The sequence below is a fragment of the Neophocaena asiaeorientalis genome, unplaced genomic scaffold (genome assembly GCF_003031525.2).
Source record: "Neophocaena asiaeorientalis asiaeorientalis breed wild unplaced genomic scaffold, Neophocaena_asiaeorientalis_V1.1 scaffold584, whole genome shotgun sequence".
NCBI lineage: Eukaryota > Metazoa > Chordata > Mammalia > Artiodactyla > Phocoenidae > Neophocaena > Neophocaena asiaeorientalis.
In genome coordinates, this window is record NW_020173778.1 from 1,112,164 (window position 1) to 1,139,905 (window position 27,742).

At 40.9% G+C, this 27,742-nt stretch overlaps 1 protein-coding gene across 1 annotated transcript in view; it reads right to left on the bottom strand.

Annotated features, from left to right (window-relative positions):
- Positions 1-27,742, bottom strand: part of LOC112404053 (bifunctional 3'-phosphoadenosine 5'-phosphosulfate synthase 1) — a 59,882-nt gene that overhangs the window by 12,316 nt on the left and 19,824 nt on the right. The window contains exons 6-7 of the mRNA XM_024751862.1: positions 20,648-20,916; positions 3,525-3,754 (exon numbers count right to left, since the gene is read on the bottom strand). Of these exons, the coding sequence (XP_024607630.1) occupies positions 3,525-3,754; positions 20,648-20,916 (499 nt within the window). The remainder of the gene's footprint in view (positions 1-3,524; positions 3,755-20,647; positions 20,917-27,742) is intronic.

Below are 27,742 nucleotides of genomic sequence, written 5' to 3' on the forward strand. Positions count from 1 at the left end.
ATATAAGGGACTCGAGCATCTGCAGATTTTGTTACCTGTGGGGGGTCCTGGAACCGATCCCCCCACCCCCAGATACTGAGAGACAACTACTTACTGAACATGAATTGCAATTTATACTAAAAAAGCAGGGGTACTAAATAAGCAGATGTAATTTGTACTAAATAAGCATCAATCAACGAAGCATGAAGCACCTACTAATGTAAAAATAACTAGGAGCTACGATTCCCAGAAATGACTACAGATTTTGAGCTAGAAGGGAATCAGCTCCTCCACTGCCATCATTGTAGAGAGGAAGAAACAAGGCCAGAGGTGACACAGGAACCTCAAGTCACGCAGGAAGCACAGGGTTAGCACTCATACCTTCTGATTCTAGAGCCTCACACTGCCACTCTAAATTTACAGAGTGTACTACCTGCAGGCCTATCTCATTTATTGCACTTCATTTTGTAGCACTTTTCACATATTGAAGGTTTGTGGCAACCCTGCATCAAGCAAGTCTGTTAGCGTCATTTTTCCAACAGCATTTGCTCACTTCGTGTCTCTGTGTCATAGTTTGGTAATTCTCACAATATTTCGAACTTTTTCATTATTATTATATTTGGTGATCTATAATCTTGGATGTTACTACTGCAATGGTTTTGGAGCGCCGTGAACCACGCCCGTATAAGATGGTGAACTTGATCAATAAATGTGTGTGTTCTGACTGCTCCACCAACTGGCAGTTCCCCAGTCTCTCGCCCTCTCCTTGGGCCTCCCTATTCCCTGAGACACAACAATATTGAAACTAGGTCAGTGAATAACCCTACAATGGCCTCTAAGTTTTCAAATCAAAGGAAGAATTGCACATGTCTCACTTTAAATCAAAAGCTAGAAATGATTAAGCTTGTTAGTGAGGAAGGCATGTTGAAAAGCAAGACAGGCTGAAAGCTAGGCTTCTTGTGCCAAACAGCCAAGCTGTGAGTGCAAAGGAGAAGTTCTTGAAGGAAATTAAAAGTGCTGCTCCAGTGAACGCATGAATGACAGGAAAGCAAAACAAGCCTTATTGCTGATATGGAGAAAGTTTTACTGGTCTGCACAGATGATCAAACCAGCTATGACCTTCCTTTAAGCCAAAGCCTAGGGCCCTAACTCTCTTCAATTCTATGAAGGCTGAGAGAGGTGAGGAAGTTTAAGAAGAAAAGTCTGAAGCCAGCAGAGGTTGGTTCATGAGATTTAAGGGAAAGCCGTCTCCATAGCATACAAGTGCAAGGTGAAGCAGCAAGTGCTGGGGTAGAAGTCGCAGTGAATTGTCCAGAAGAACCAGTTCAGATCATTAATGAAGGTGGCTACACTAAACAACGGACTTTCCATGCAGATGAACAGCCTTCTCTTGGAAGATGACGCCACCTAGGACTTTCACAGCTAAAGAGAAGTCAACGCCTGGCTTCAAAGCTTCAAAGGACAGGCTCTCTTGTCCTTTGGCCTCTCTAATGCAGCTGGTGACTTTAAGTTGAAGCCAATGTTCGTTTACCATTCCAAAAATCCTACTGTCATCAAGAATGATGCTAGATCTGCTCTGCCTGTGCTCTATAAATGGAACAACAAAGCCTGGATGACAGCACATCTGTTTACAACACGGTTTACTGAATATTTTAAGCCCACTGTTGAGACATACTGCTCAGAAAAAAAGTTTCTTTTCAAAATATGACGACTCACTGACAATGCACCTGGTCACCGAAGAGCTCTGATTAAGATGTACAGCGAGATTAATGCTATTTTCATGCCTGCTACCACAACATCCATTCTGTAGCCTGTGGATAAAGGACTAATTTCCACTTTCAAGTCTTCTTATTTAAGAAATACATTTCATAAGGCTATAGCTGCCATAGATAGTGACTCCTCTGATGGACATGGGCAAAGTCAACCGAAAACCTTCTAAAAAGGATTCGTCAGTCTAGATGCCATTAAGAACATTTGTGACTCCTGGGAAGTGGTCAAAATACCAACATTCACAGGAGTTTGGAAGAAGCTGATTCCAACACGCATGGATGACTGGAGGGGTTCAAGGCTTCAGTGGAGGAAAAATCTGCAGATGTGGTGGAAATAGCAAGAGAACTAGAATCAGAAGTGGAGCCTGAAGATGTGACTGAATTGCTGCAATCTCACAATAAAACTTAAACGGATGAAAAGCTGCTTCTAACGGATGAGCAAAGAAAGTGGCCTCCTGAGGTGGAATCTACTCCCAGTAAGATGCTGTACAGATTTTTAAATGACAACAAAGAATTTAGAATATTACATAAACTTTAGTTGATAAAAAGCAGCGGCAGGGTCTGCGAGGACTGACTCCAATTTTGAAAGAAGCTCTCGAGGTCAAATGCCATTAAGCAGCGTTGTGCGCTATCGAGAGACCATGTGTGGAAGGAAGAACCTTCACTGCTGTTCCGCTTTAAGAAATCACCACAGCCCCCCACACTTCAGCAGCCACCATCCGATCAGTCAGCAGCCCTCAACACCTAAGCAAGACTCTCCACCAGCAAAAACATTACAACTCACTGAAGGCTCAGATAATAAAGTTTATTTTTTAGCAATAAATTAGTTTTTAATTGAGGTATGTAAATTGTTTTTTTCGAAATACGGCTATTGCGTACTTAATATACTACAGTATAGTGTAAACACAACTTGTATATGTACTAGGAAATCAATATATTTGTCTGACTTGCTTGATTGAGATACTTGCTTTAATTACAGTGGTCTGAAACCGAACCCACAGTATCTCTGAGGTATGTCCATACCGATATTATCTATAGATAGCAATAAAAGTTTGTCAGTCAAAGGAAGATAGATGCATGCTCAATACTACCAATAATTTGTATTAAAAGGTTATTTTTTTGCTCCTTCTAAGATCTTTGAAGAAAGAAGTTGCACTCTTAGTGGTCAAGAGCATAGGCTCTGGAGCCATACTGCTGGAGTTCAAGTGCTGAGCTGCCATTTACTGGCTCTGTGACCTTATGCAAGTTATTTGAACTTTGTAGCCCTCAGCTTACTACCAACCTACAAAAGGGGGATAATAATTGCACCTACTGCACAGGATTATTATGGGGTATTAATTACAGGTATTAATACCTGTAAAGCAATTATGACAGTGCCTGTTCACCCAACGATTATACAAATATTAGTTGAACTCACTCGCATTACATAGATCCCCTGGGCTTACCAGCAAAATCATCACTAGGCCTTGGTACTAAGTCCTAAGCACTTCTATATGCTCAGTAATATGGCAGACAGAAATGTCATTACTGCCCTTAAACACTTCACAACAAAATTCCTGAGATCACGAACCATGAAACCAGATTCAATTTTTATTTCTACTTCTAACTTCTGAAATATTGAGAAATTCGTTTCCCTGGTTTGCCTTTCTCTGAAATGGGTACAACAAAGCTTGTCACTGATAAGTTATAGTAAAGGTGAGACAATGCGTTAAAGCCCTCGGAGCAGCTTAGAGCACAAAGTGTTTCACAGATTCGTGCAGAGACTGTAAAGCTTACTGCTCAGAGTCATAGTAGTCCATCTGCTTTTTTTTCTTGTTATAAGCCGCAACTCGAAAGGGAACTATTTCCAAGGTGATTAGGCCAGGGGCCATGGTCAGCACTTTGGCGCCATGAGTTGGCTCATAGAGACCCTTCCCTGTTTCTGGATGAGGCATGCCAGCAGGGTCTCGTCCAACGATGTAAAAGTTGGCTCCTGCAACCATCCGTGCTCTGCAATGCCACTGGACCTAGAACAAAAATTTTCTTATTAGATAACCATGATTTTATGACCGGTACTTAGGAGTAATAAGTGGATAATAAATGCATATACTTCTTATACAGTCAGTATCAGTAGGAAATCTCAACAGATTAAAATGTTCACTTTGGGAAGCGAGAAACAAAACTGGCAACCCCTCGCCTTCCAAAAAATCTAAAAGTATATGTGGTATGGATGTTTACGTACACGTATCTATATATTTGTTTTACTGGTAAGAGATATGTGAATGTACATCTGTGTCTATGTGTAGGATTTCATACAACTACTAGATGTCATTCATATATAGTTCAAAATCTAATATGTTGGTTAGAAATCAGGCTAGTGGTTGATCCTCTGAGACAGGCAACTGAAAGGGGCTTCTGTGGTAACGATAATGTTCTTTTTTTCTCCGCAGCTTTACTGAGTATAATTGACAAATAAACCTGTTTATATTTAAAGCCTACAACGCAATGATTTGATATACATATACATCATGAAATACCACAATCAAGTTAATGAACACATTCACTACGGCACAGTTACCATTTTGTGCCTATGGTGAGAGCACTTAAGATCTACTCTCTTAGCAAATCTCAAGTATGCAATACAGTATTATTAACCGCAAACACCATGCTGTACAACAGATCCTCAGAACTTACTCATCTTATAACTGAAAGTTTGAATACTGTGACCAACCTTGGAAATCAAAGCTTGTACCTAAACCACTTCGATGTTAGTTCTAGGAGTCCCTGGTAATGTTGTTTCTTGACCCAGGATCCAATCCGGGTGCTGGTAATCAGAGTACGCTCACTGTAAGAGTTCACTGAGCTGTGTGTACACTGTGATGTATGTACTTTTCTCTATGTTATATTTTAATAGGTTAAAAAAATTGGATGAAAATTATTTAAGTTATATGAATATTTACATAAACCGGTACTGAGAAAATCCTGTCACCTAAATGATTACTACCTAAGATACTAGGTAAGAATAAAACAAGGTGTTGGTCGTGACTAAACAGCCATGCTGCATCCAAAGCTACCTCTGTAGCCTATACTTTCACATTAATACTGTTTAAAAACAAAAATTAGTTAGTCTAACACCTAGAACTATAGAACGTTAGAAGTTAAAGTAACTAAGAGACCATCGTTCTCATTAAAACTCCAAGGAAGTAAACCCTCAAAGGTTAAGTGACTCGGCCAATAGAGTGTAGGACAAACCCAGGTCTACAAACTTGGTCTTAGCTCCCTTTCAGTGTGTGGCTCCATTATTTAGTGATTTACAAAACCATCTCAGTTCTGTGTGAAAAGAGGTATAAATGATGACCACTACACATCACTTTCATTTTATCTCTCTTGACAGTTTCTCTTATACCAAGTACTTTATTTTTATTAACATAGTTCAGAAAGTGCAAGAGCACAGGGGCAATCCCATACCCTATGCTTGAATTGGTCACCCTGAGGAGTTTCAACTTTTTTAGTTGTTTCTACAGATATTTACCTCTGTATTTCTTTTTCTTTTAAATATTTATTTCTTTATTTGGGTGCACCGGGTCTTAGCTGCGGCACGCGGGATCTTCAGTTGGGGCACGCAGGCTCTCGTTCCCTGACCAGGGATTGAACCCAGTCCCCATGCATTGAGAGTGCGGAGTCTTAACCACTGGAGCACCAGGGAAGTCCTTACCTCCGTATTTCTAAGCAGCATGTGTACACTGCTGCATCTTGATTGTTTAATTTTAGATATTATACACTGTCATCCTCGGTATCTGTGGGTGCTCATGTCTCACAGTCAGCCCTCTGCACCCAAGGTTCTGCATCCATGGATTCAATCACCCAAACACTATGTAGTACCGTAGATATTTACTGAAAAAAACCTGCGTATCAGTGGACCCGCACAGTTCAAATCGGTGTTGTTCAAGGATCAACTGTAACATAGCCATTATTCCCACATTACTTATATTTCCTACTGTAAAAGAAGATATGGGACTTCCCTGATGGCGCAGTGGTTAAGAATCCGCCTGCCAATGCAGGGGACGTGGGTTCGAGCCCTGGTCCGGAAAGATCCCACATGCCATGGAGCAACTATGCCCGTGCGTCACAACTACTGAGGCCTGTGCTCTAGAGCCCACAAGCCACAACTACTGAGGCCAGCATACCTAGAGCCCGTTCTCTGCAACAAGAGAAGCCACTGCAATGAGAAGCACACGCACCGCAATGAAGAGTAGCCCCTGCTTGCCGCAACTAGAGAAAGCCCGTGAGCAGCAATGAAGACCCAACATAGCCATAAATAAATAAATAAATACATTTTTTTAAAAAAGAGAAGAAGAAGATATTTGGCTTTTACTCCACTATCTCATTCCCTATCCAATTTATCCAAGAAATACAGTGATACCAATACTTTGGTGAAATAAACATTCATCTGTAAGATGGGAATTACAATAATATTTATCGCATTCAATTTTTAAGAAAATTAACACATGAAACATGTGAGGACTTTGAATAGTACCTGGCATCAAGTAAGTACACAACAAATGTTAGCTGTTATCATCTTTATTTTATTCCTCTCCTTGTACAACTGTTTGCTTTTCCTAGAGTTAATAATTGTCTTGATTTTCTTCCACTTGCTTAGTTTTCCGTATACCTGTGTTTCTATGTACCTTGTACCATCCTTCTTCTTCCTGAACACACAGTTTAATACAATTCTCAGTCTCCCTTGCAGTGTGGCCATATGGCTGAGTTCTGGTGGAAGGAATGAGAGCCCAAGTGATGTGTGCCACTTCCAAACACAGACCATTAAAAAGCCTCCAGAGTGCTATCCTAGTTTGCTTTCCCCATAAGCCAACTAAATAGAAAGGACCCTAAGGCCCTATAATAAACTACCTATTTTCCTACTACAGTATTACTTCTGCTTGCATTGAGCTGCAACAGTTCTGTATGAACAAGATGGCAAAGCACGCTGCTCTGTTCCCCACATACGCCCACCCATCCCAGATTCAGCTCTTCATGAAATTTCGGCTCATTCCCCTCTGCCCCTTCACAACAGACCCACAGGAGACCTTTGCTAGTTCACACTCAGAATTTTTATCAAGGGGTCAGTCAGAACCAAATCATCAATTAACTACTCTGCAACTCCACTTAAATGGAAAATCTTCTCTGCCTCAGGAAAAATAGCTACTGCTTACAGAGTTAAATTAAAAGGGCAGTCTAAGTTTTCTGAATTTAGGTGAACTTACTTTTCTCATTAAGTATTTATGTCTGGATGCTTAAATCATTCAAGGGCCAAATGGCCATTAAACTAGGAATATTTTTCAAAAGCATATTGGTGACAGGGGCCAGTGCTAATTCTGTCTTGTAAAATTGCCAGAAATTTAAACTGCTTCTCTGACTTCTTTTAGAAGGTATATGAATAAATTAAATGTAAACACAACAAACACAGAGTCAGCATTCTCCTGCAGGTGACCTGAATGATTTCAATATACATTTTAGTGAATGGTTCCCTTATGAGAATACTTTTTAAATTTTAACAGCCATGAATAGGCAAATCACACGTAACTCTTCCAAGAATGCCTAGTGTGAGTCAAGTTACAACCTACTGAACAGGTAATATGTTTTCATCTAGAGAATGCAAGTCAGCCCACAGCCATCAGTATCTGGTTAAGAATACAGGCTTTATTTAGAGTCAGGTTGTCCTAGATTTGAATCCTAGCTTTGCCCCTTGGTGATGGAATGCCCTTAGGCAACTTCCTTATATAAGCCTCAGTTTCCCAGTTTATAAAAATGAGAATGATAACACTTAATGCAAAAGATTGCTGGGAGTTTTGAAAATATTCAGGACACCACCCGGCCCTCAATACAGGACAGTCACAAATATTGCTGCTGTTAGTATTATTCTGTAAAGTATTTTCTGACAATCACAGTTGAATTAATTGCTTCCTAACCAGTGTTTCTAAAGAAAATTCATTCACTCTCTAAAGGTGACATACTACCCAGAAGACGGCTGCTAAAAATCAGTAAGAGCTATCTATCTACCCAGCAGACTGAGGTCAAGATGTATTATTTATCTTTTCATGCCCAGTGGCTAGCATCATTATCGGGAAACTGAATGCACAGTGAAGAAGGAACATAAGATGATACCTAAAAGTTTCCTATGAGCCCCTCTAAGAATCCGTAAATGGCCAACTGAACAACAAATGACTTATTTTTGGCTTTACTTGCACCTGTGTAGCAAATAACAAATAGCTTTGTCATTTTTTTTCTGATTATAAAAGTAATTTAATTCAAAGGTGGCAAAGACTGCTAGTTGCCTCCACAACAACTGATTTCTCTTTGCCCTGATCTCGCTATTCCTTGATGACAGAAACGGCACCCTAAATGATGAAAATGTCGGGTCCTTGCTTTTCAGCCTTCCCTTGACATACAGCCCTACAGCATGAACATCTAAGCAAATAATAGAATCTCTTGGGAAGTCTGCTGGAGGGTTCTGAAAAACTTTTCCTCCCTAATAAAATTCTCAACTTTTATTTATCTGAAATGTCTTTACTTCACCTTTATTTTTGCTTGAATACAGAATTCTAGATTACAGACTTGTTTTTACTTCTTTTCTCGCTTAAAAATGTTACTCCGTTGCTTCTAATTCATAATGCTCTTGAGAAGTCAGCCATCATTCCTATTATTTCCCTATTGTTCCCTCTTCCTCTCACCTTCCCCATCCCTCTACTTTTAAGGTTCCTCTCTTTATCATAAATTTTCAGCAGATTGACTACTATGTGCTTAATTGTGCTTTCCTTTGAATTTTTTTTTTTTTTTTTTTTTTTTTTTTTTTACCACTGCGCCACCCGGGAAGCCCGAATGACTTGTTTTAAGGAGTCTGAATGGTGCTTTTTTCCTTTAGAATGTTAAGAGCCTGATGCTAGCAGGCAGGTAATTTACTGGCACCTCTCCTTATCTTTTTGAGGCTCAGTTTTAAACCTTGTTGGGCAGGTCCAGTCTAGCTTTTTGGGCCAATTATCAACCCACTGCCTTTCAAATCCAAATTCACCATCAGTATTTGCTCTGAGATAACGGATTGAAAACTAAGCATTTCCCCTTCACAGTGAGCAAAATGTTAAGTTTTATCAGTAGAGGGACATTGTAGAAGGAAGGGTGTGTAGTGGTACCTGAGTATGGGGATAGTTGGCGGCAGTCTGGTCCAGCAGCAAACTCAAAGCGCACAATCCTTCAACAACCTCAGAGCCCTAGCCTGAGTCCAGTGACCACCTTGCTGCAGCCCTCCTAATGCAAACACCAGTGCGCTCCAAGCCTACCACCAGCAGCTCCCAGGCTCCCTCTGCTCACTCACTCACCACCCTGTGCTCACCTGTGCCTCAGAGGGTTGTTTCCTGCATTAATTCCAACATGGGTACCACACTGTGCACCGATCTGGCAGCAAGCCACCTCCCAATGCCCTGACCCCCACTGAGCCCAGTCTCTTAGCCTCAGCTAGCTTGTGAACCAGAGGGCTGTTCCCTGCTATGTGGCATCTGTGAACCAGTGCGGTCCAGGCAATCCACTGAACTTCACCATCCAGTGGGATGAAACCATACCTTTTCCAATGAGATCTGAAGCCCAGCTTTGGGGAGAGGATCCCTTTTCCAAGTGTATCTGTTTTTCCTTTGGTAATCTCCCTCAGCCCCAGGACACCCTTTAGAGTTCATTCTACATTTTTATAGTTACTTCTCTATTAAAGCTTAACAATTCTTTAAACTTCCCCTGTCCAATTCTGTGTGATTTCCCACCTCCTGACTGTACCCAAATTGATACACTTTCTCTAGGGTGTGGTCTTTGTTCCTAAAGCATGTGTTTCTGATGTCTTAGTTGAATGCCAAGGGTGTTAGCAAGGTTTCTCCATGCCAGCTGAGCTGGAATGTCATCTTCCAACAATGAATAACTTCTGGTGTCTTCAATCCACTCTCAAACTTATTGCAGCCACTCTCCACCAGGCCTCAGAGTCTTGCCCTGCACGAATGCAGTCCAAGGAACCATGGGGAACACCCTCACAGTCTTCTGCTGCCTTAGCTCTATACTGCAAGTCTCAGCTGCTCCAGCAGCCCTAAAAGCCAATCTCTGCCTTCTCAGCTCAACAGGTATATTTATACAATGGAATATTACTCAGTGACAAAAAAACGAAATACTGCCATTTGTAGCAACATGGATGGACTTAGAGATTATCATACTAAGTGAAGTCAGAGAAAGACAAATATTTTATATCACTTATATGTGGGACCTAAAAAAATGATACAAATAAACTTATTTACAAAACAGAAACAGACTCACAGACACAGAAAATAAACTTATGGTTACCAAAGAGGAAAAGGGAGGGGGAGGGATAAATTAGGAGTACTGTATGGGATTAACAGATACACATGACTATGTATAAAATAAACAACAAGGATTTACGGCATAGCACAGGGAACTATATTCAATATCTTGTAATAACCTATAATGGAAAAGAATCTGAAGCTGAACACCTGAAATTAACACAATATTGTAAATCAACTATAGTAAAATAAAATAAAATGGATGCCAGAATAATGACTACTCAGAATAAGTCATAGAAATAAATCAATATTTGTTTCAGAATTTCCTCCCCAAATACATTTTTGCAGCTAATCTTTGTTTACTTGACTCTTTACTTAACTTCCACAATGTAACAGAAGTAAGAATTAAGTTCTGCTACCCAGTAGTGCTAACAGGGGAGTAGTTCATGATTCAAATTATAATCAACTCTTAAAGAAATGAGATTGATCTATGCAAATCCTATAATGGCTTCTCCCTGCCAGCCATCATAGATTAAGATATTGTGCAGGACTTCCCTGGTGGCACAGTGGTTAAGAATCCGCCTGCCAGTGCAGGGGACACGGGTTCAAGCCCTGGTCTGGGAAGATCCCACATGTCGCGGAGCAACTAAGCCCGTGCGCCACAACTACTGAGCCTGCACTCTAGAGCCCACGAGCCACAACTACTGAGCCTATGTGCCACAACTACTGAAGCCCGCGTGCCTAGAGCCCGTGCTCCACAACAAGAGAAGCCACCGCAATGAGAAGCCTGCGCACCGCAATGGAGAGTAGCCCTCACTTGCTGCAACTAGAGAAAAGCCCGCGCACAGCAACGAAGACCCAACGCAGCCAAAAATAAACAAATAAAATTAATTAAAAATAAATATTCTTAAAAAAAAAGATATTGTGCGACTAACAAACCAAAAATCATTGATATATAGAAACCTAAATTACCCATCTCCATACACATACTATTTATAATGTAAATTCTTTAGAATTAGAACTGTTCCTGAATCATCCCACTATGGCATATTACCTCGGAGTGTGTCTCTCCCCCATTTTTAATTCACGCCCCTTTTTATAAACATAAAAGTCTCATTTGCTCCCTGACTCCATTAGAAAATAGTACCTATCATTTACCTCTCTACTTGCAAACCTAGCAAGGATTTTGGTAAATTTTATTTTCAGTAGTTTCTGAGAGAAAAATAAACAAATTACTTTCCAAATTTAAAATATTACATTATAAAATTATAAAACTGGACTATACACTTACATACAACACCACTAGTACTACACCATCTTCTTCGTACCCCACAATGGAGAAATTCCACTGTCCTAGAAGCCTGGTTAAGTATGTAATATTTTCAATTTTGTTTAATTAAAAATACTGAAGATAATAAATAGAACAGTTACTTAAGTCCCCACTTAAATAACCTATTTCTTTATACATTTCACATCAAAATTTTCTTCAAGTGTAATGAATTTTATTAAAGTCAACATTCCATAAACCCAAACTCATATACTCAACTGGTTTATGAAAGAACTTCAGGCACAGGGACCTTTTTTTTTTTGTAAATGTGCAAATTTGTTTTTTCTAAATCATCAAAAATGTACTTGTTTTAATGTACAAAAATTCTTTAGAAGGTCAAATCAATTATCTATTTTTGTTGGGTAAGAAAATCTGTATCTTCATCTCATGAATTTCACATTAAAATACTTGGTTGTACGTTATCACATCACTTTAGTATTAACCTATTTTCTTGAAATTCCCAAATCTTAATGGTCTGCCTCTTGATTTCTCAATGGTAGGAACCATTTTAAACTCTTCAAGTTGACTGGGAAAATCAAGAGAGGCAAATGAAAGACAAGGTTCATCATTCCCATCATGTAGATTCTGGGTACTTATGACTTTCAATCTTTGTACAACTAAGTATTCTAAATGCTTCTAGAATTTCCATCCCTCTGTACAGGCACTGAACAGTATTCAGTCGTCATGAGAGTCACATTTCTGATTTGCAAAAATTATGAAATCTACTTAGACATTCCATTCTCCAGCTTGTAGGAGAGAATTAGACACACCTTATAATTACTCCCATCAGAGAATTTTAAGAGTTGAAAGGGAATTTAGATTGTGGAATCCAAACCCTTCAGTCTGCACGCCAGGAATCTGAGGCCTGATTCCTCACAAAATACAGACTTTCCCAAAGATTTCCTTTACCTTCAAGGATAAACCTCAGCTGTCTTAGGATTCAAAATAACACAATTCAAATGTAAGAGAAGTATTTGCTCAGAACCATCAGCAACCAAACTGATTTTATTCTTGTAAATTGCCTTGCCCTGGCTGAGCCCAGGCCCCCAGCAGGTGTGAAGAGGATCATGGGATACAGAGCAAATCCAGTATCCTCCTCCCTCTTCCTGCCTCCCAAGCACAGGGACCACAAAATTTGCTTTTGATAAAAGCCAAGGGGCTTCCCTGGTGGTGCAGTGGTTGAGAGTCTGCCTGCCAATGCAGGGGACACGTGTTCGAGCCCTGGTCCGGGAAGATCCCACATGCCCTGGAGCAACTAAGCCTGTGTGCCACAACTACTGAGCCTGCGCTCTAGAGCCATCAAGCCACAACTACTAAGCCCGCGTGCCTAGAGCCCGTGCTCTGCAACAAGAGAAGCCACCACAATGAGAAGCCTGTGCACTGCAATGAAGAGTAGCCCTCGCTCGCTGTAACTAGAGAAAGCCCGTGAGAAGCAACGAAGACCCAACGCAGCCAAAAATAAACAAAATAAATTTTAAAAAAAAGCCAGGGCTGCCCTGGTGGCACAGTGGTTGAGCCGATGCAGGGGACGCGGGTTCGTGCGCTGGTCCGGGAAGATCCCACATGCCGCGGAGTGGCTGGGCCCGTGAGCCATGGCCGCTGAGCCTGCATGTCCGGAGCCTGTGCTCCGCAACGGGAGAGGCCACAACAGTGAGAGGCCCGCGTACCGCAAAAAAAAAAAAAAAAAAAAGCCAAAAGTCCTTGATAATCTTCTGTCTCTCCACCCGCTCACTGATTATTAAGGAAGCAAAGGAAGGCAACCATGGTGGTGTGTCATTGGAAAGCATTTCATGATATCCCTTACAGGGGTGAGAGAAGAAAAAAATAGGTACCAGTTATTGAGTTCTTCCTAATATGAAAACAAAGTGTTTTATAAATACCTCATTTAATGTTTAGAGCAAATCAGTAAGATAATATTTCTGTTTCACAAATAAGAAAACTTTCAATAACACATTCAAAGCTGCAAAACGAACGACTAAGAGACGGAATATTTGAACTGGGTCTTTCCGACCCCAAAGTCCATGCATACCTACTCTTATTGAGCCACTTACACTGCGTCACGCCCTACAACACAGGACGTCAGAGCAGGACAGGAAACACAAGTTAGTACTACATTTAAGGAAGAAACAGCATAGATTACAATTGCAGAAAAAAAGTGAAAAGCCAAACTAAAACACAGTATCTGAACTTGATGCTGCCTGAGTAAGAAACAGGCAGAAAGAGATTCTGAGTTGGAAATCTACAGAAAAGTCAGGAGAAAAACAGGGTTTCCCACTCCCCCAGGAAAAGCATCCTAAAACACCTGTAAAATCTAATGTTTCTGAATTAAGTTAGTAATTTCAGTTCTTAAGACACATATAAGCTAAAAGTATATAAAAGAGACTATAGGAATCCCCAAATTATTTTTTAAATAAATCAACAGACTCTAAATGTTTTGGTGATAAAGATCCGCAACTGCTTACCAGAAAATCTGAAGTTCAATTTTTTTCCAGCTTTGTTGAGATATAATTGACATACAACTTTATGTAAGTGTAAAATATACAACATGATGATTTGATATAGGTACATGCTACCAAGTGGTTACCATAAGAAGACTACTTAACACATCCATCTGAAATCCAAAAGCCCAGTTTTTTAACTAACTTAGCAGAACCTGATCAAAACTGACATGAAGTTATCTATGGCCTTTGCTGATCCCAGTTACTGTGGAAAGTCATTCACTTTGCTACAGAAATATTAATGTGTTTTATGTCTCAGAACCATCAGGAGAATTAAGTAGTAATACATGACCCCAAGTGTTTTGGATAAGAGACTGTGAATCTGTGTTACGCTATTCCAGATACATCAATAAAATAAATGAGCAGAAGACAAAATTATCAAAGACCTCAAAGAGAGTCAAAGGTTACAATTAAAACTTGGGAGTTTATGGCTCCTATAATTAGGCTCAGACCCTAAGAGTGTCCCTGTAGGTTGTTAAAGCTCTTGGAAGTGTTTAAGGGGAAGAACAGGGTTTATACCCTAACAGACATCCTATTTACTACTCCAAATACCGGTGTAAAGCAGGAACTAATTAAATATACTGGCATCATGTGGCAATATGTTCCTACTGTAGCTGTTTAAGGGCATCTGCTCACTTAAATACAATCAGTTGCTATTAAGGAGTCATTTACCAAGTGCACAGATAACTTTCATGGCAAAGAAAAATCCCAGCTTCTAACAATGCATTTTCTCCAAAATTCAGCTCGTAATTTTCACTCAAATGCCTTAAGCCCAAGACAGAACTTATTATTTGTACATATCCACATTCCAAGATGTATCTTACTTTCAGCACTTTCACGTAACATGTCTTAAAAAGTATTATTTGTCCTTTACAGAAATGGATTTAGCATTTAGTGAGATGGGACAATTTTCTACATAGTGGATTAATGCCTCCAAAAAAAAGTACATGTATGACACATTTTTAGCATTAGAAAAGTAGCTCTCCCACATGCTGCCCTGCACCCCACCTATCCAATTCCTAAAACGGAATTTAGGAATCAAGCCATTAAATCTTTACAGACTGAAAAATCAGGGACATCCTGTTGATAACCAAACAGACTAACAGCTGCTCATTGTTCTGAGAAGCATTTGTGCTGCGGAAGCAAATCTAGTACCAATGCCTTCTAAATGACCTACAGAAAACGATTAAAGGAAGAGTCACTGTTTTTTATTTTATTATTATTAGTTGGCAAATGAGCATTACTGGCAGACTTTTTCCTGATGTCACTGGGTCAGCTACAAAATGAGTGTTGTGTTTTGGTTTTTTTTTTTTTTTTTTTGAACTATAAAAAAATCCTTCACTTGAGGCTGTGAATAAGCCAAATAAGTCAAACACACAAGTGAGGCACTTGAGAAAAAGAAATGGATAGTTTTCAAAATCCACTCAATCTAACAGTTTAAATCCTGCCAGTTCATAAACATTAATATATTTAATGGTTTAAAATATGAAGCCGTGGGCTTCCCTGGTGGCGCAGTGGTTGGGAGTCCGCCTGCCGATGCAGGGGACACGTGTTCGAGCCCCGGTCCGGGAAGATCCCACATTCCGCGGAGCGGCTGGGCCCGTGAGCCATGGCCGCTGAGCCTGCGCGTCCGGAGCCTGTGCTCCGCAACGGGAGAGACCGCAACAGTGAGAAGCCCGCCTACCACAAAAAAAAAAAAAAAAAAAGGAAGCCGTTTATCAGAATTTCTAAAGTTTGTTCTATAAAAGTTCAGAAGTTAAAAATGGCCTTTGCTCAGGCACCAGATGCGGTGCTTCCTGAGAAGAGCTACACCTCTTAGCATGTAACTGACACTCCAAACAGAGATCTACGGACAGAAACTACTCTAACACACCTTTATACCCTTCTAGGAAACCTGGGAGCTCTGTGTAGGCTCAGGGGATCCTTAACTTCTTTGCCCTCCCGCCGACTGCTAAGGCCCCTTTGAGGCTTCCAGGCAGCAAGGAGCCTTGTGCAAAGAACACACAGGCCTTGGAGTCAGAAAGGCTTGAGTTTCAGTTCCAGCTCTGTGTCTTGCTGGCTGTAAGATATGACCAAGACTCTCTCCCTGACCTAACTCTGGTCAGGTTCCTCCAAGCCCTCTATGCCTCGACTTTCAGTGTCCATCCTTGTAGGGCCTGTACCACCCAGTTGCAGCAAAAATCTAAGTCAGTCTTGAAACCCTCCATCCTCGATATCTGATCAAATTCTTCATCCCCACCCCCCACCCCCAAGTGATATCTGATGAGGCTGTCCTGCCTTCCGCAAGGATCCTGCTAGGTCTGTTTAACTAGAATCATCCCATGCCCATTGTTTCTGATGTTTCCTCTTAGTAATTTTCCATCCACTGACTCCCACTCTGCTCCTTGGCTATAAATCCCCGCTTGACCACGATGTATTCAACTGAGCCCAGTTCTCTGCTGAGGTCTCTTTTCCCCTGCTGCAGTAGTTCCTGAATGAAAATCTGTTTTTATTGCTTTAACTACTATCCAGCTCTGGTTTTCTTGGACAGACCAAAGTTATGTTACTTGGTCTCTCTGAGCTTCAGTAACCTCAGCTATAAAATTGAAATAAAACCTATCTCACTGAGCTGTTGTGGGGATGAATACAGACTAAACAAAGATCACAACCCACAACTCTAGGCTATGATAAACAAAAAATACGCTTGAAAGGCCCTGTACTAGAGATTCCACCTCTAATGAATGTCAGCCAAGGCCATCCTAATTCAGTGTTCTGGAACTCCTACAGGATATTTTAAGAATTTATTTCCAGTCTGTTTTCCAAAAATCTGTGGCCACATATTTTAATATTATATGATAAGATAAAAAATATTCTGTGGCAGTTATAGGTACCTGGCTCTGGAGCCAGACTATCTCGACACTACTGTGTGATCCTCAACAGGTTATTTAACCCCTCTACCTCCGTTTCCTCATCTCTGAAGTGAGAATAATAATAATAGTATCTATTCTCTTGGTGTCGTCCTAAGGATGAAGTTAGCTAATACATGTAAAGCACTTAGAACAGTGCCTGGCAAATACAGTAAGAGCGCAATAAAAATAAGCTATTCTTATATTCTCAATCATGGTATATAATTTACTTCTCCATTTCCTCTTCAGTGAAACTGTTTCAATGAAAAAAATTTTAAGGTTCGTTAAGAAATAGTAAAAGTATTACAGAACGTTTGGTTAAATAGGGCTAGAGGGCCCAAATGGCTAAAATGAAAACAGTCATCAAGTTTAGATGAAGAAATACACTGCTGACGAGAATATAAAATGGTACAACCACATTGGAAAATTGACTGGCAACATCTACTAAAGGTGAACAAAGGCATACCCCTAAATTGTCTAGAATTCCTAGGTATATAACCAACATAAATGCCCACAAAAAGTCATGCATTAAAATCTTCGTACCAGCACTATTCTTAATAGCAAACAACTGAAAACTGCACAAACGCCCATCAACAGTACTGGGTGCAGTCACACAATGGGGCACTCCACAGTACTGAGTGACCAGTTACAACTAACTACACACAACACTAAGGGTGAGTTTCCCCAACATAATGTAAAGCGAAAGAAGCCGGACACCAAAGGGTATATACACTGTATAATTTCGGTTATGAAAAGCACTAGGACAGGCTGGACTAGATGCTGTGATGCAACGCCCTGGTCCCCCCAGGAAGGAAGGATTATTCCCCCAGCTTTAGGAGTTGCCAACACAACGCCCAGCAGCTATCAGCCCTCCTTAGAAACTGCCTCTGTGGAAAAGAGCAGCAGTGCCCAAAGGCATCATGCCCTTCTTGTGCAACTCAGAACATCTCTGAAGGGCCTTTCCAGAATTCCACATGGGGTCAACTGAGGCTTCCACTGAGACTGAGCTGCAGCTCAACTTCTCCCCCTGCCCAATCTTGCTCCCTTCCTATCTCTTCTCTTCCACAAGCGTTGATCCCAAGAGCCATCCCTGATACATTTCCTGAACGCTAATCTCTCACTCTTATTAGAGTCTGCCTCCCAAAGTATCTAACAAGCAAATGAGATCTACGATGTGAGAAGCGAGAACAGTGACGACTACCGTGGGGAGAGCAGGTAATGACAGGAGACGGCAGGAAGGAGACCATCTAGGGTGCTGGTAAAAGGCTTTTTACCTATCTGGGTGCTGGTCCTGTGACTGTTCAAATGGGAAAAATTCATTTAATTGTAAACCTATGAAATATGCACTTCTTCCTACGTATATTATACTTCAATACAAAGTTAAAAGAAAATGAGGCAAATAAGAAAATGATGAGAATGGGACAGAACCTTAAAGAATATTTAGTCTCACCTCCTTGTGCATCCCTTAAATAACCCTCTTCTGTGCACTTAAACATAGCTCAGCAAAGTCTAACCTGCTATTACAGACCAGCTGGTGACAAACCAGGCCAAGAACAGGCCCAGGCTTCGACAACAGCCTGTGTTGTCTTGACCAGACCACACTCTTGTGGGTAGCAACAGGAGTCAAATCCGAGGCCGGGGAAACGCCTGCTGCAGCCGGCTCACCTCGCTGTCAGCTTTGCCTTGCAAGGAGGGAGACTCTGAGGTTAGCCGAAATGCAAGCATCCCAAAGGCACCTTTAGGTACCTTCACCTTTGAATCTTGAGAAACACACCTGGCTCTGAAATCAGAACGCTTAAAAATGTTTCTAGTGTAGACAAAACAGCATGCTTGACCCTTTGTGGTGTTATCTCAAGAAAGGCCTTTCTCTCTTACCATAGCTGTCTGTTTTGTTTTGTTTTTTAATTAGTTAATTAATTAATTTTGGCTGCGTTGGGTCTTTGTTGCTGCGCTCAGACTTTCTCCAGTTGCGGCAAGCGGGGGCTAGTCTTCGTTGTGGGCATGGGCTTCTCATTGCGGTGGCTGCTCTTGTTGTGGAACATGGGCTCTAGGCGTGCGGGCTTCAGTAGTTTGCGGCACAGGGGCTCAGTAGTTGTGGCTCGCAGGCTCTAGAGCGCAGACTCAGTAGTTATGGCACATGGGCTTAGTTGCTCCGTGACATGTGGGATCTTCCCAGACCAGGGCTCGAACCCGTGTCCCCTGCATTGGCAGGCGGATTCTTAACCACTGAGCCACCAGGGAAGTCCCATCTGGCTGCTTTTATTATTTATCTATCCCTTCATTGCCTCCTCCTCAAAAGCAGCTTTTAGTTTATTTAGGTAATAAAATGTCACATCTTCCCCTTTTACATAGGGAATAAAAAACACAAACAGGACAAAGATAAATTCCTTCATTTGCTTCACTGGCTCTTAATGTGATTATTGATAAACTCATTCCTGACCCTAAATTCACCTGCATCATTCCCACAGTGAAAAGCACTCACCCTATAATTCTGGAAAACTTCAGTCCAAATGATTCCCTTAAAATGATGATGATGAAGACAGCACCAAAAAAGCTGAGAAACTATTGGAACAAAATTGTTACTTTATTTCCAAAATAATTTAGTTCATTGAGATGTAAGAACTAAAGACCATGGTGGTCTCTGGGAAACTAAAAGGGCTTTTGGTGCCCAATTCTTATGAACATTTTATACCAACAACCGGGGAAGAATATGAGGAGTTTCACCCCATATGGAAGTTCTAATGCATTATTTAGGCTGGATCCAAGTAAGAGTCAAATACATTGTAATCTTTTAACTTGTTGTTATTGTAGTTTTCTGTCAGTATTTCTTAAAGAGTTGCACAGCCCCACAACTAAGGTCCAATAAAAATTTTTAGGCTTGCATAGCACAGGGAGATCAGCTCGGTGCTTTGTGACCACCTAGAAGGGTGGGATAGGAAGGGTGGGATAGGGAGGGTGGGAGGGAGATGCAACAGGGAGGGGATATGGGGATATATGTATACGTATAGCTGATTCACTTTGTTATACAGCAGAAACTAACACAACAATGTAAAGCAATTATACTTCAATAAAGATGTTAAAAAAACCCACAAAATCTTAGGCTTGATCCCAAAGAATAGCCAAACACACTTGTATTTCCTTTTAAACTTTGTTTTTGAAGGAAGATATCACAGAGTATATACAACTAAATTATTTAATTCTTTCTAAAAGGGTTTGCCTCTCAGATAAATCTAAGTAAATTCATCTCCCTTCAAGGCAGGGATGAAAAAGAATGCAATAATAACATGCATTCCATTCTCTATCTTAAACACTCAACAAGAAGCTGGCTAGGAATTTCCCACACACTGTTTTTTAGGTCATTTATTCATTTATTCAAACAAATATTTTTGGAAAGCCAACTCTACTTTGAAGCAAAAACCTAATTAACTCCTCTTCCTTACATATGGTTATAAAAAGATCTCAAAACCTCCCTTTTGACCACTAAGTAGAACTCGAAAACTCTCTTCCACCCCATAACAAGAAGCAATTTTACTTCCTAACCCTATTAGTCCTTCAATAAAGAACAGGTGAAGAATGTCTTCTGAATGTTTTTTTGAAAAGATACCATGCTTTCCTTCCCACTGAAATACCAGAAGCAAAAGTCAGACCAAATCTGTCCCCTGGGAAGAGTAACTCTGGACTTTGCTAAAGGGATAAGATGAGTGTTATCAGATCTGTATAACATGGTCAGACAAGAGCCTGTGTCACACCTTTCCAAGCTCGCCCATGCGAGCATGCCTTGTGTTTAGAATAGACCTACAGATGAGAGAAAAATCAAAAGTCAGGTCTGTTGTTGACACCTGCTGTGTCAGTAACAGTGGTTCAGCACTGCTGCTGTGAATACCTCAGTTGGTCCAGCATACATCATGGGAGATGGGAAGATGGCCACCACTGTGGTTTCAGGATTCAGGACTCCTTCCTCCAGCACTGCAGCATGCTGCTTCATACGCCACATCAGAGGAACATCATCGTCCTTTGTCCAGCCACCAAGAGGGTGAAGGAGAAGGACAGGGCGCCGGTAGCCCCTCTCTAGAAGTTGCTTATGGGTATCCTGCATTAATAGAGCATGGCCATTGTGCACCGGGTTGCGTAACTGAAATGCAAAGACAGCATCTGAAAGAGAATATTCAGAGTTAATAATAGTCCTTTTCTAACAGATTACCTTCCAAAGGATAAGCAATGCTTCTTGAAGCTTGATGCTTAGGATAAAGCAAACACGCATGCTCAGAATCAGAAACTGGTGAAAAACATGTACTGCGCTGACCATTTACTCCAAGGCAACACGATACAGTAATTATTACTTTACAAATCTTACAAGCCTGAGCGTGTGTCACATAGTAGTGATGGATTTATAACAATTACTTTCTGAATTCATGGGCAACCTGAGAATGATAATCAGACTTTCTGGCCCTAACATCTCGGTTCAACTGCTTGCAGTGGATCTAAATTCTTGGTCTATGCCTTAATTACCCATCAAGTCAATCCTGCCGTTGGATCTAAGATACTCCTTTATTGAAGGAAGACAGAAAGACAGAGATATGTAGAGTTTAAAAAATTTACTTACTACCAAAGTAAGCTCATTTATACTGATTACTCTGCTTGACTGGAACCCAATGTTGTTTTGTGATGCCAGGTCTCGATTTTGGATTATAGTTTAGCAACAACAATATCCCTTACAAGGACCGTTGCTATTACTCAAATGTTGAAAACTGCTGGATTAATTAAACTGGTTAACTATGTAACATCTGATTACAACCCTGGCTTCGCTCCTACATGGGGCTCTTGCTATCAGAAGACCTTTCTTAGAAGGCATGCTTCCTTGGAGTCATAGAGTAATTTCACAGAACAGAGTAACAATGCAGTTAGAGGAGCTCTGTATTTGATGCCCTCACAATATCTGATACATCATCACGCCCTGTTGATCCAATCTTGACCCAGAGAGGAACAACTTCCTCTTCCTGCATAATTTCAAGCCGAATAGTACAACATCCCCAATCTATTCTCAGTTCTGACCCTCTTCTATCACCGTGACAAAAGGCACAGAAAGAAAACTATGGCACCCTACTTGACCAGGAGATTTTTGGGGACACATCCTGTGATATTCCAAGATTTAGAGCATTTTCACTATGCTTTGAAGTCCTCAAGTTACCTTTTCTTGAGAAACAAGGCTGGTTTTCACCAAAGAAATAGCTGCTAGCTTTTATCTGCTAGTTTCAGCATGCTGCAAATACTGTCAGATGGTGATTTTTTTCTAATTCCATCATTCCATCCACATTTATTAGTTGAATTTCTACTATAAGTTAGAGTTTCCACTTCTCCTCCTTATATGACATAAGGTACAAAAAAGAAGTCTTGATACAAATATGTGAGTATTTAAAATTATGCTGCTTTAAGGAAAGGGGAGGAGGGGTATAGACCAGAAAGTTTCTCTATCCTTCTGAAATCACTTCAAATTTTGGATATAGTATATGGATATCAAAAGATTTCAAAACATCCCTTTTAGCCATTAAGTAGAACTCCAGAACTCCCCTTCCCCAAGACCAAGAAGGAATTTTACATCCTGACTCTATTATACTCCAGTCCTTCCAAAAAAGAACAGACGAAGGCTGTCTCCTGCATATGAGCACTGAGGCTGCTCCATTTAGGGGCGATTACTGCCTGAACTGAACCTGCATTCTGATTCCGGCCTACGTCTCATCAGCAAGTTTAGTGCTCTCCCCTCTCTTCCCTTCCCTTTGTACTGCCCATTCTTTGTAAACAGCCTTGAAGCACAACAGAGACACTTACTAAGCATTAATAAATCCTACTTCTGGGCTAATGTGAGTTACTGCACTGATGGAGAGGTTGGGGGCGAGGAAAGAGAGTAAGAGGACTCTGGCCCAGCACAAGCCTGTAGCAGCAGGGCCGAGGAGATGCCTGCGTGGTAGGGGCAAACAGGGCCAGGGCTGAGAAGACAGCTCATTTGCCTGGGAGCGTAAACAGAGCAAATAAGAACAAATAAGTAAATAGGAGAATGGCAGCCAGGATTCTCACTGTAGGAGAGGAGGCAAAAATACCAAAAAGAAGAAAGGCTAGAAAACACCGTGTGGTATTGGATTAGGGTTGAAAATGGCAGCGTGACCTCATGGTTTTCAGCTACACAGACAGATATACACAGGAACACATATAAATGTGTGTCAGTGTATGTGCTTATGCACATTTCTTGGTTCTGTCCGCTGAAAGGTCCTACGAGCAATGACTACCCAGTGGCAATGAGCAAAGCTAAAGCCCAAATCTTACATTCTAAATACTATTCCTCACTTAAAGCAGGGTTCCTTGGCAAAATGGCCAATTCTAGGGCTAGGGCACGGAAAGTACAACATGAGCTGGAACGCCTTCTGTGTCATAAGGAAAGGAAGTGCTCAGAGAACAACGAGGACTTGTCAAAAGGATACAGCAACCAGTCTGACATGGTCCCAAAGGCCAACCTAGGACAAGCTAAATATCAAGTAAATAATAATATTAATGGATTGTAAATCACCGAGTAAAATAGGAACCTGTAAATCCAGAAAGAATAGAATAAATGAAAAAACCAACGGAGGAGAAGTGGAAACTCTAACTTACAGGAGAAAGTCAACTAATAAACGTAGATGGAATGATGGAATTAGAAAAATCACCATTTGGCAGCATCTGCAGCTTGCCAAAACCAGCAGATAAAAGTTCGACGACAAGGGGATATTTATGGAGTCTCAAGATCTCTGCCCCCAAACACCTGTTAGTACATACAAAATAATTTGTTAACTTCACAGCACAAAAACCTGGTAAACGTGATCTTAAATGATAAAAGTTAACTTGGAAAAAGTTAACCTCATCTGTAATGGGACAAAATCAAAATTGTGAGCCACCAAATACGATGCACCAAGAATTCAGCATTGTTTCCTGCAGGATTCCTGACAAAAATGTGTAACTGGAACCTAATCATGAGGAACAGCAGATAAACCCAAACTGAGAGACAGTCAAGAAAGTAAACGACATGACTATTCAAAAATGCCAAAGTTGTAAAAGACACGAAAAAGACTCAGCGACTGTTCCCAATGAAGTAGACTAAAGAGACATGACTGACCTCCTGAACCAGGAAGGAAAGGTGGCAAAGAGAAGATTTTAGTTGTCATTGTTGGTTTTGTGATAAAAGACATTATTGGGACAATGGCATGATGTGAGTGAAGTGCACAGATTAGACAGTATTTTATCAGCGGTATCTTCCTGAGTTTGACGAGCACACTGAGGTTAGGTAGGAGACTGTCCTTACCTTCAGGAAATACATATGGAAATAACTAAGGAGTAATGAGGCATCATGTCTGCAACTTTCAAAGAAAGTGAGAATGAGAAAGCAAAGAAGTATAGTGTTAATTACGGAAACTGCGTGAAGAGTATAGGAGTTCTTGGTACTATTCTTGTAAATTTTCTGTAAATTTAAAATTATTTCAAAATAAAAAGTTAAAAAACAAAGTAAAAAATTATGACAGGAGACACGTGAACTGGTTATAACATGTAGATTTTATTTAGATCCTGATTCAAACAAACTATAAAAAAAAGAAATGTGACTACTATGAAATTATCAGAAATATAAACACTGACTAGATATTTGATAGTATTAAGAAACTATTGATATTATTATTATTTAGGTGCAAAGTGATATCATGGTTGTATTTTTTAAAGTCCTTACCTTTAAGAAATACTTTCTGAAATATTTAGATGGTAATGACATAGGGTGTGAGATTTGCTTCAGAATGATATGCAGAGATGCAGTGGGGTAGGTAGGGGTACAGGTGAAACAAGAGTAGCCAAGAGTTGGTACCACTGAATTTGGGTTAAAGGTATATAGGGATTCATTCACACTATTGTATCTACTTACAGATTAAGTAGCATATGTTTCAAATTTTCCCTAATTATTTTTAAAAGAGAAGATACATGTAGAAGCAGCACTGCTTTGGAACATGATATTTACGGGTTCAAATTACAGGTCTAACAATTTTTAACCATGGACTGTGGTCTTTAAGGACTTAATTTCACTTCTGACATCTTCGTAGTGGGGATGATACTAAGGTTACTGTTACGAAGATAAAATAACATAAAGTACCCAGCACGGTGAGATGTACGGTGCAGTCACTTAAAAATCTAAGTTCCTTAAGACAATTCACTAAAAAAAAAAAACAAAAAAACACCATATCTAAAAGTTCCTGGCAGGAAATTGAACCCACTGTTCTACTGGTGACTCAAGGTCTACTCTAGTACGAACTAACACTCCAGTGAGTGTTTCCAAGATGAGGGTGCATTAGCTCTGTGCTGCAATATGCAGCCTTTGCCTTCCTTAATCAGGAACAGGTGCCTAACTGTGAATAGGACCCCTGGGTAATACATCTCAGGTGTATGATGACTACATTCCTAGACTCCACTCAGGTCAAACCTGATTGTGTAAAACTGCCATTTAGCAAGATTATTTATATGAACAGCATGTGCAAAAGGAAACAAATAAATTCTGTCTCAAATATACGTATTTCACAGATTCTAATAATTCATCTACCTAGGTTTCCTTTCCAAAAAGAATTAATCTAGCTCCACACTGGACATTTAACAGATAAAGTTAAGACGAATGACTTATTAAAAGTTTCCATTAGCAGCACATAAAGGATTTTGCTGCCAAAATTTCTTCCAGGTAGAATTATTTCCTTATTATCAGTTCCATTCAGAAATCCAATGATCATTTGCTCTGTCTGCCCATTTTTTCTTGCCAATATTACCAGGTCTTTCCTAAACTTCCAGCCTTTTCAATCCCTTGTAACTATTTATCAATGAATTACACAAATGGCTTTAACTGCCTGTAGCTCCAGACTGCATTTTCATCCCTACCATCTGGTTTCCCCACTAGAGAACTTATGTGGATGAACGATGTAATGGAAGCACCTGATCCACTGGAAGCTTACATTCCCAAGGTACTGTCCCAACTAACATAACCCAGTATGCATCACCATTATATTTTCCTCCAACAATTTTCCATCAAGGATGGAAAAAGAATAATGGGCCACTATGGACCTGGGGCCACTGATACTTAGAGCAACTTTCAGTAATTCTTCACATTCTCATCCCCATTTTCTAAAGGACAAGTGAATTCCCCGTTGTCACACCATAACTGGTAGAAAATACTTGTCTTTTCACTTATAACTCTTTATGGATTAGTTTAAGACTGCTTTACCTGAGGGCAGGGTTTCAACCGTGTTTGAAAATGGGACATTATCTTCAAAATGACTGGAATTTAATATTAACATTTATGATTTCCATTTCTTTCTAGCCTTCTGCCGCCATCCCTGGGAAAGGACCAGGAATTCCGTAATTGTGATTTACAGAAATTACACCGTGAAGCTGCTGATGCCGTGCACAAAACAACCTTTTTCCTTCAAGAGCTAGAGTGAGTATTTTACGCTTTGCAGGCTATGGGGCTTCTGCTGCAACTACTCAACCCTGCCGAGCAATGCAAAACCAGCCACAGACGATGCATAAGTGACTGTGGATATTTCCCAGTAAAACTTTATTTACAAGAACTGGCAGTGGGCCAGATTTGGCCTGCAGGCTGTGGTTTACCAACCTCTGAAAGACAAATGAAATTCGGGTGATGGAAGTAAGAGCACTGCGACCAAGACGCCTGGTGTGAGCAGAAGTGTGGAGGCAGCAAGGCAGATAGATGCGTCTGAGGACACAGAATCATCCATCTTGTCAAAGATGGATACAAAGCCTAGCACGTGATATCATGCAGAATTTTGAATGATAGGTTAGGAGGGATACTGTGTTCCAAACAGAGGTTGTGAGTTAATCAGTAATGTTGCCCAGAAAATTAGGCTAGTAGACTGTGCGGGACTGAGGCGGGGGAGGGTCAGTGGGTGGAGTGGGGAGACAGCAAAATCAGAAGACTGTGGCGCAGAAACGCGCTCCCATATTTCCATATAAAATAAACCATCCACCAACTCTTCCATTCTCCCCACTCACTCAATCTATTCCTCCCCCAGGATACAGACAGGCTAGTCTGACCAATCACAACCTACACAGTGGGAATGGGGTCACAACGGCAGAGACTGGCGCTGCCCGCTCCCTCAAACCCCTCCCCGGTGCTGAGGTCACTGAGTAGCGCTCTATGTGTTACTGACTCACAGATCTACGTCATCTGACCGAAACTCCCCTAAGCTCCAGACCGTCTCTCCACCTGCCTCATAGCACTCCACGGGCACCTCAAATCACCTCCTGCCAGCCTCCCTCTGCACCTCTGGTCCTCCTCCACGACCTCTGAGAGCAGGCACCACTACCCACTGCAGAGTCTTAGACTCCGGAGGACCACGGCCGTCCTCCACACGCAGTGCATCACTCTGCTCCCTAAACCTCACTAAAGCCTGCTTTCTTCACTCCCTGTGCCCACATCAGCCCTTCATCCCTGCTTCATGAGACAACTGGTCCCCCCCGCAACCCCATCTAGCCTCCATCCAGCAGCCAAAGCAGGCAGGGGGGCAGGGAAGAAAGGAGTTGGGACAGGATGAAAATTCTGTTTTAGATACACTGTCCTGGGGGGACAGTGAAACTGGTCCTGCCCCCAGGAGCTTACAATCTAGTCAGAGGAGGAGAAGCAAACATTCACTAATCAGAGAATAAATCCATGTTAGAAGGAATATACTGCCTTCAGCTCCAAGAGGACATGATTAGATCTTTGTTTTCAGAAGCTAAGTCTGGTGACAATGTGAAGGATAAAGTGATGGAAGAAAAGAACAGGAATGGAGTCACTCCTTCAACTAATTCCTTCCTGCTCTGCCACATGGTGAGTATGAAACCCCTGCCAAACCCAAAAGGTACTTTCCTGTTTTAAAGTCCTGACCTCTCTGCTGCCTCTGACATAAAAAAAAAAAAAAAAAAAAAAAAA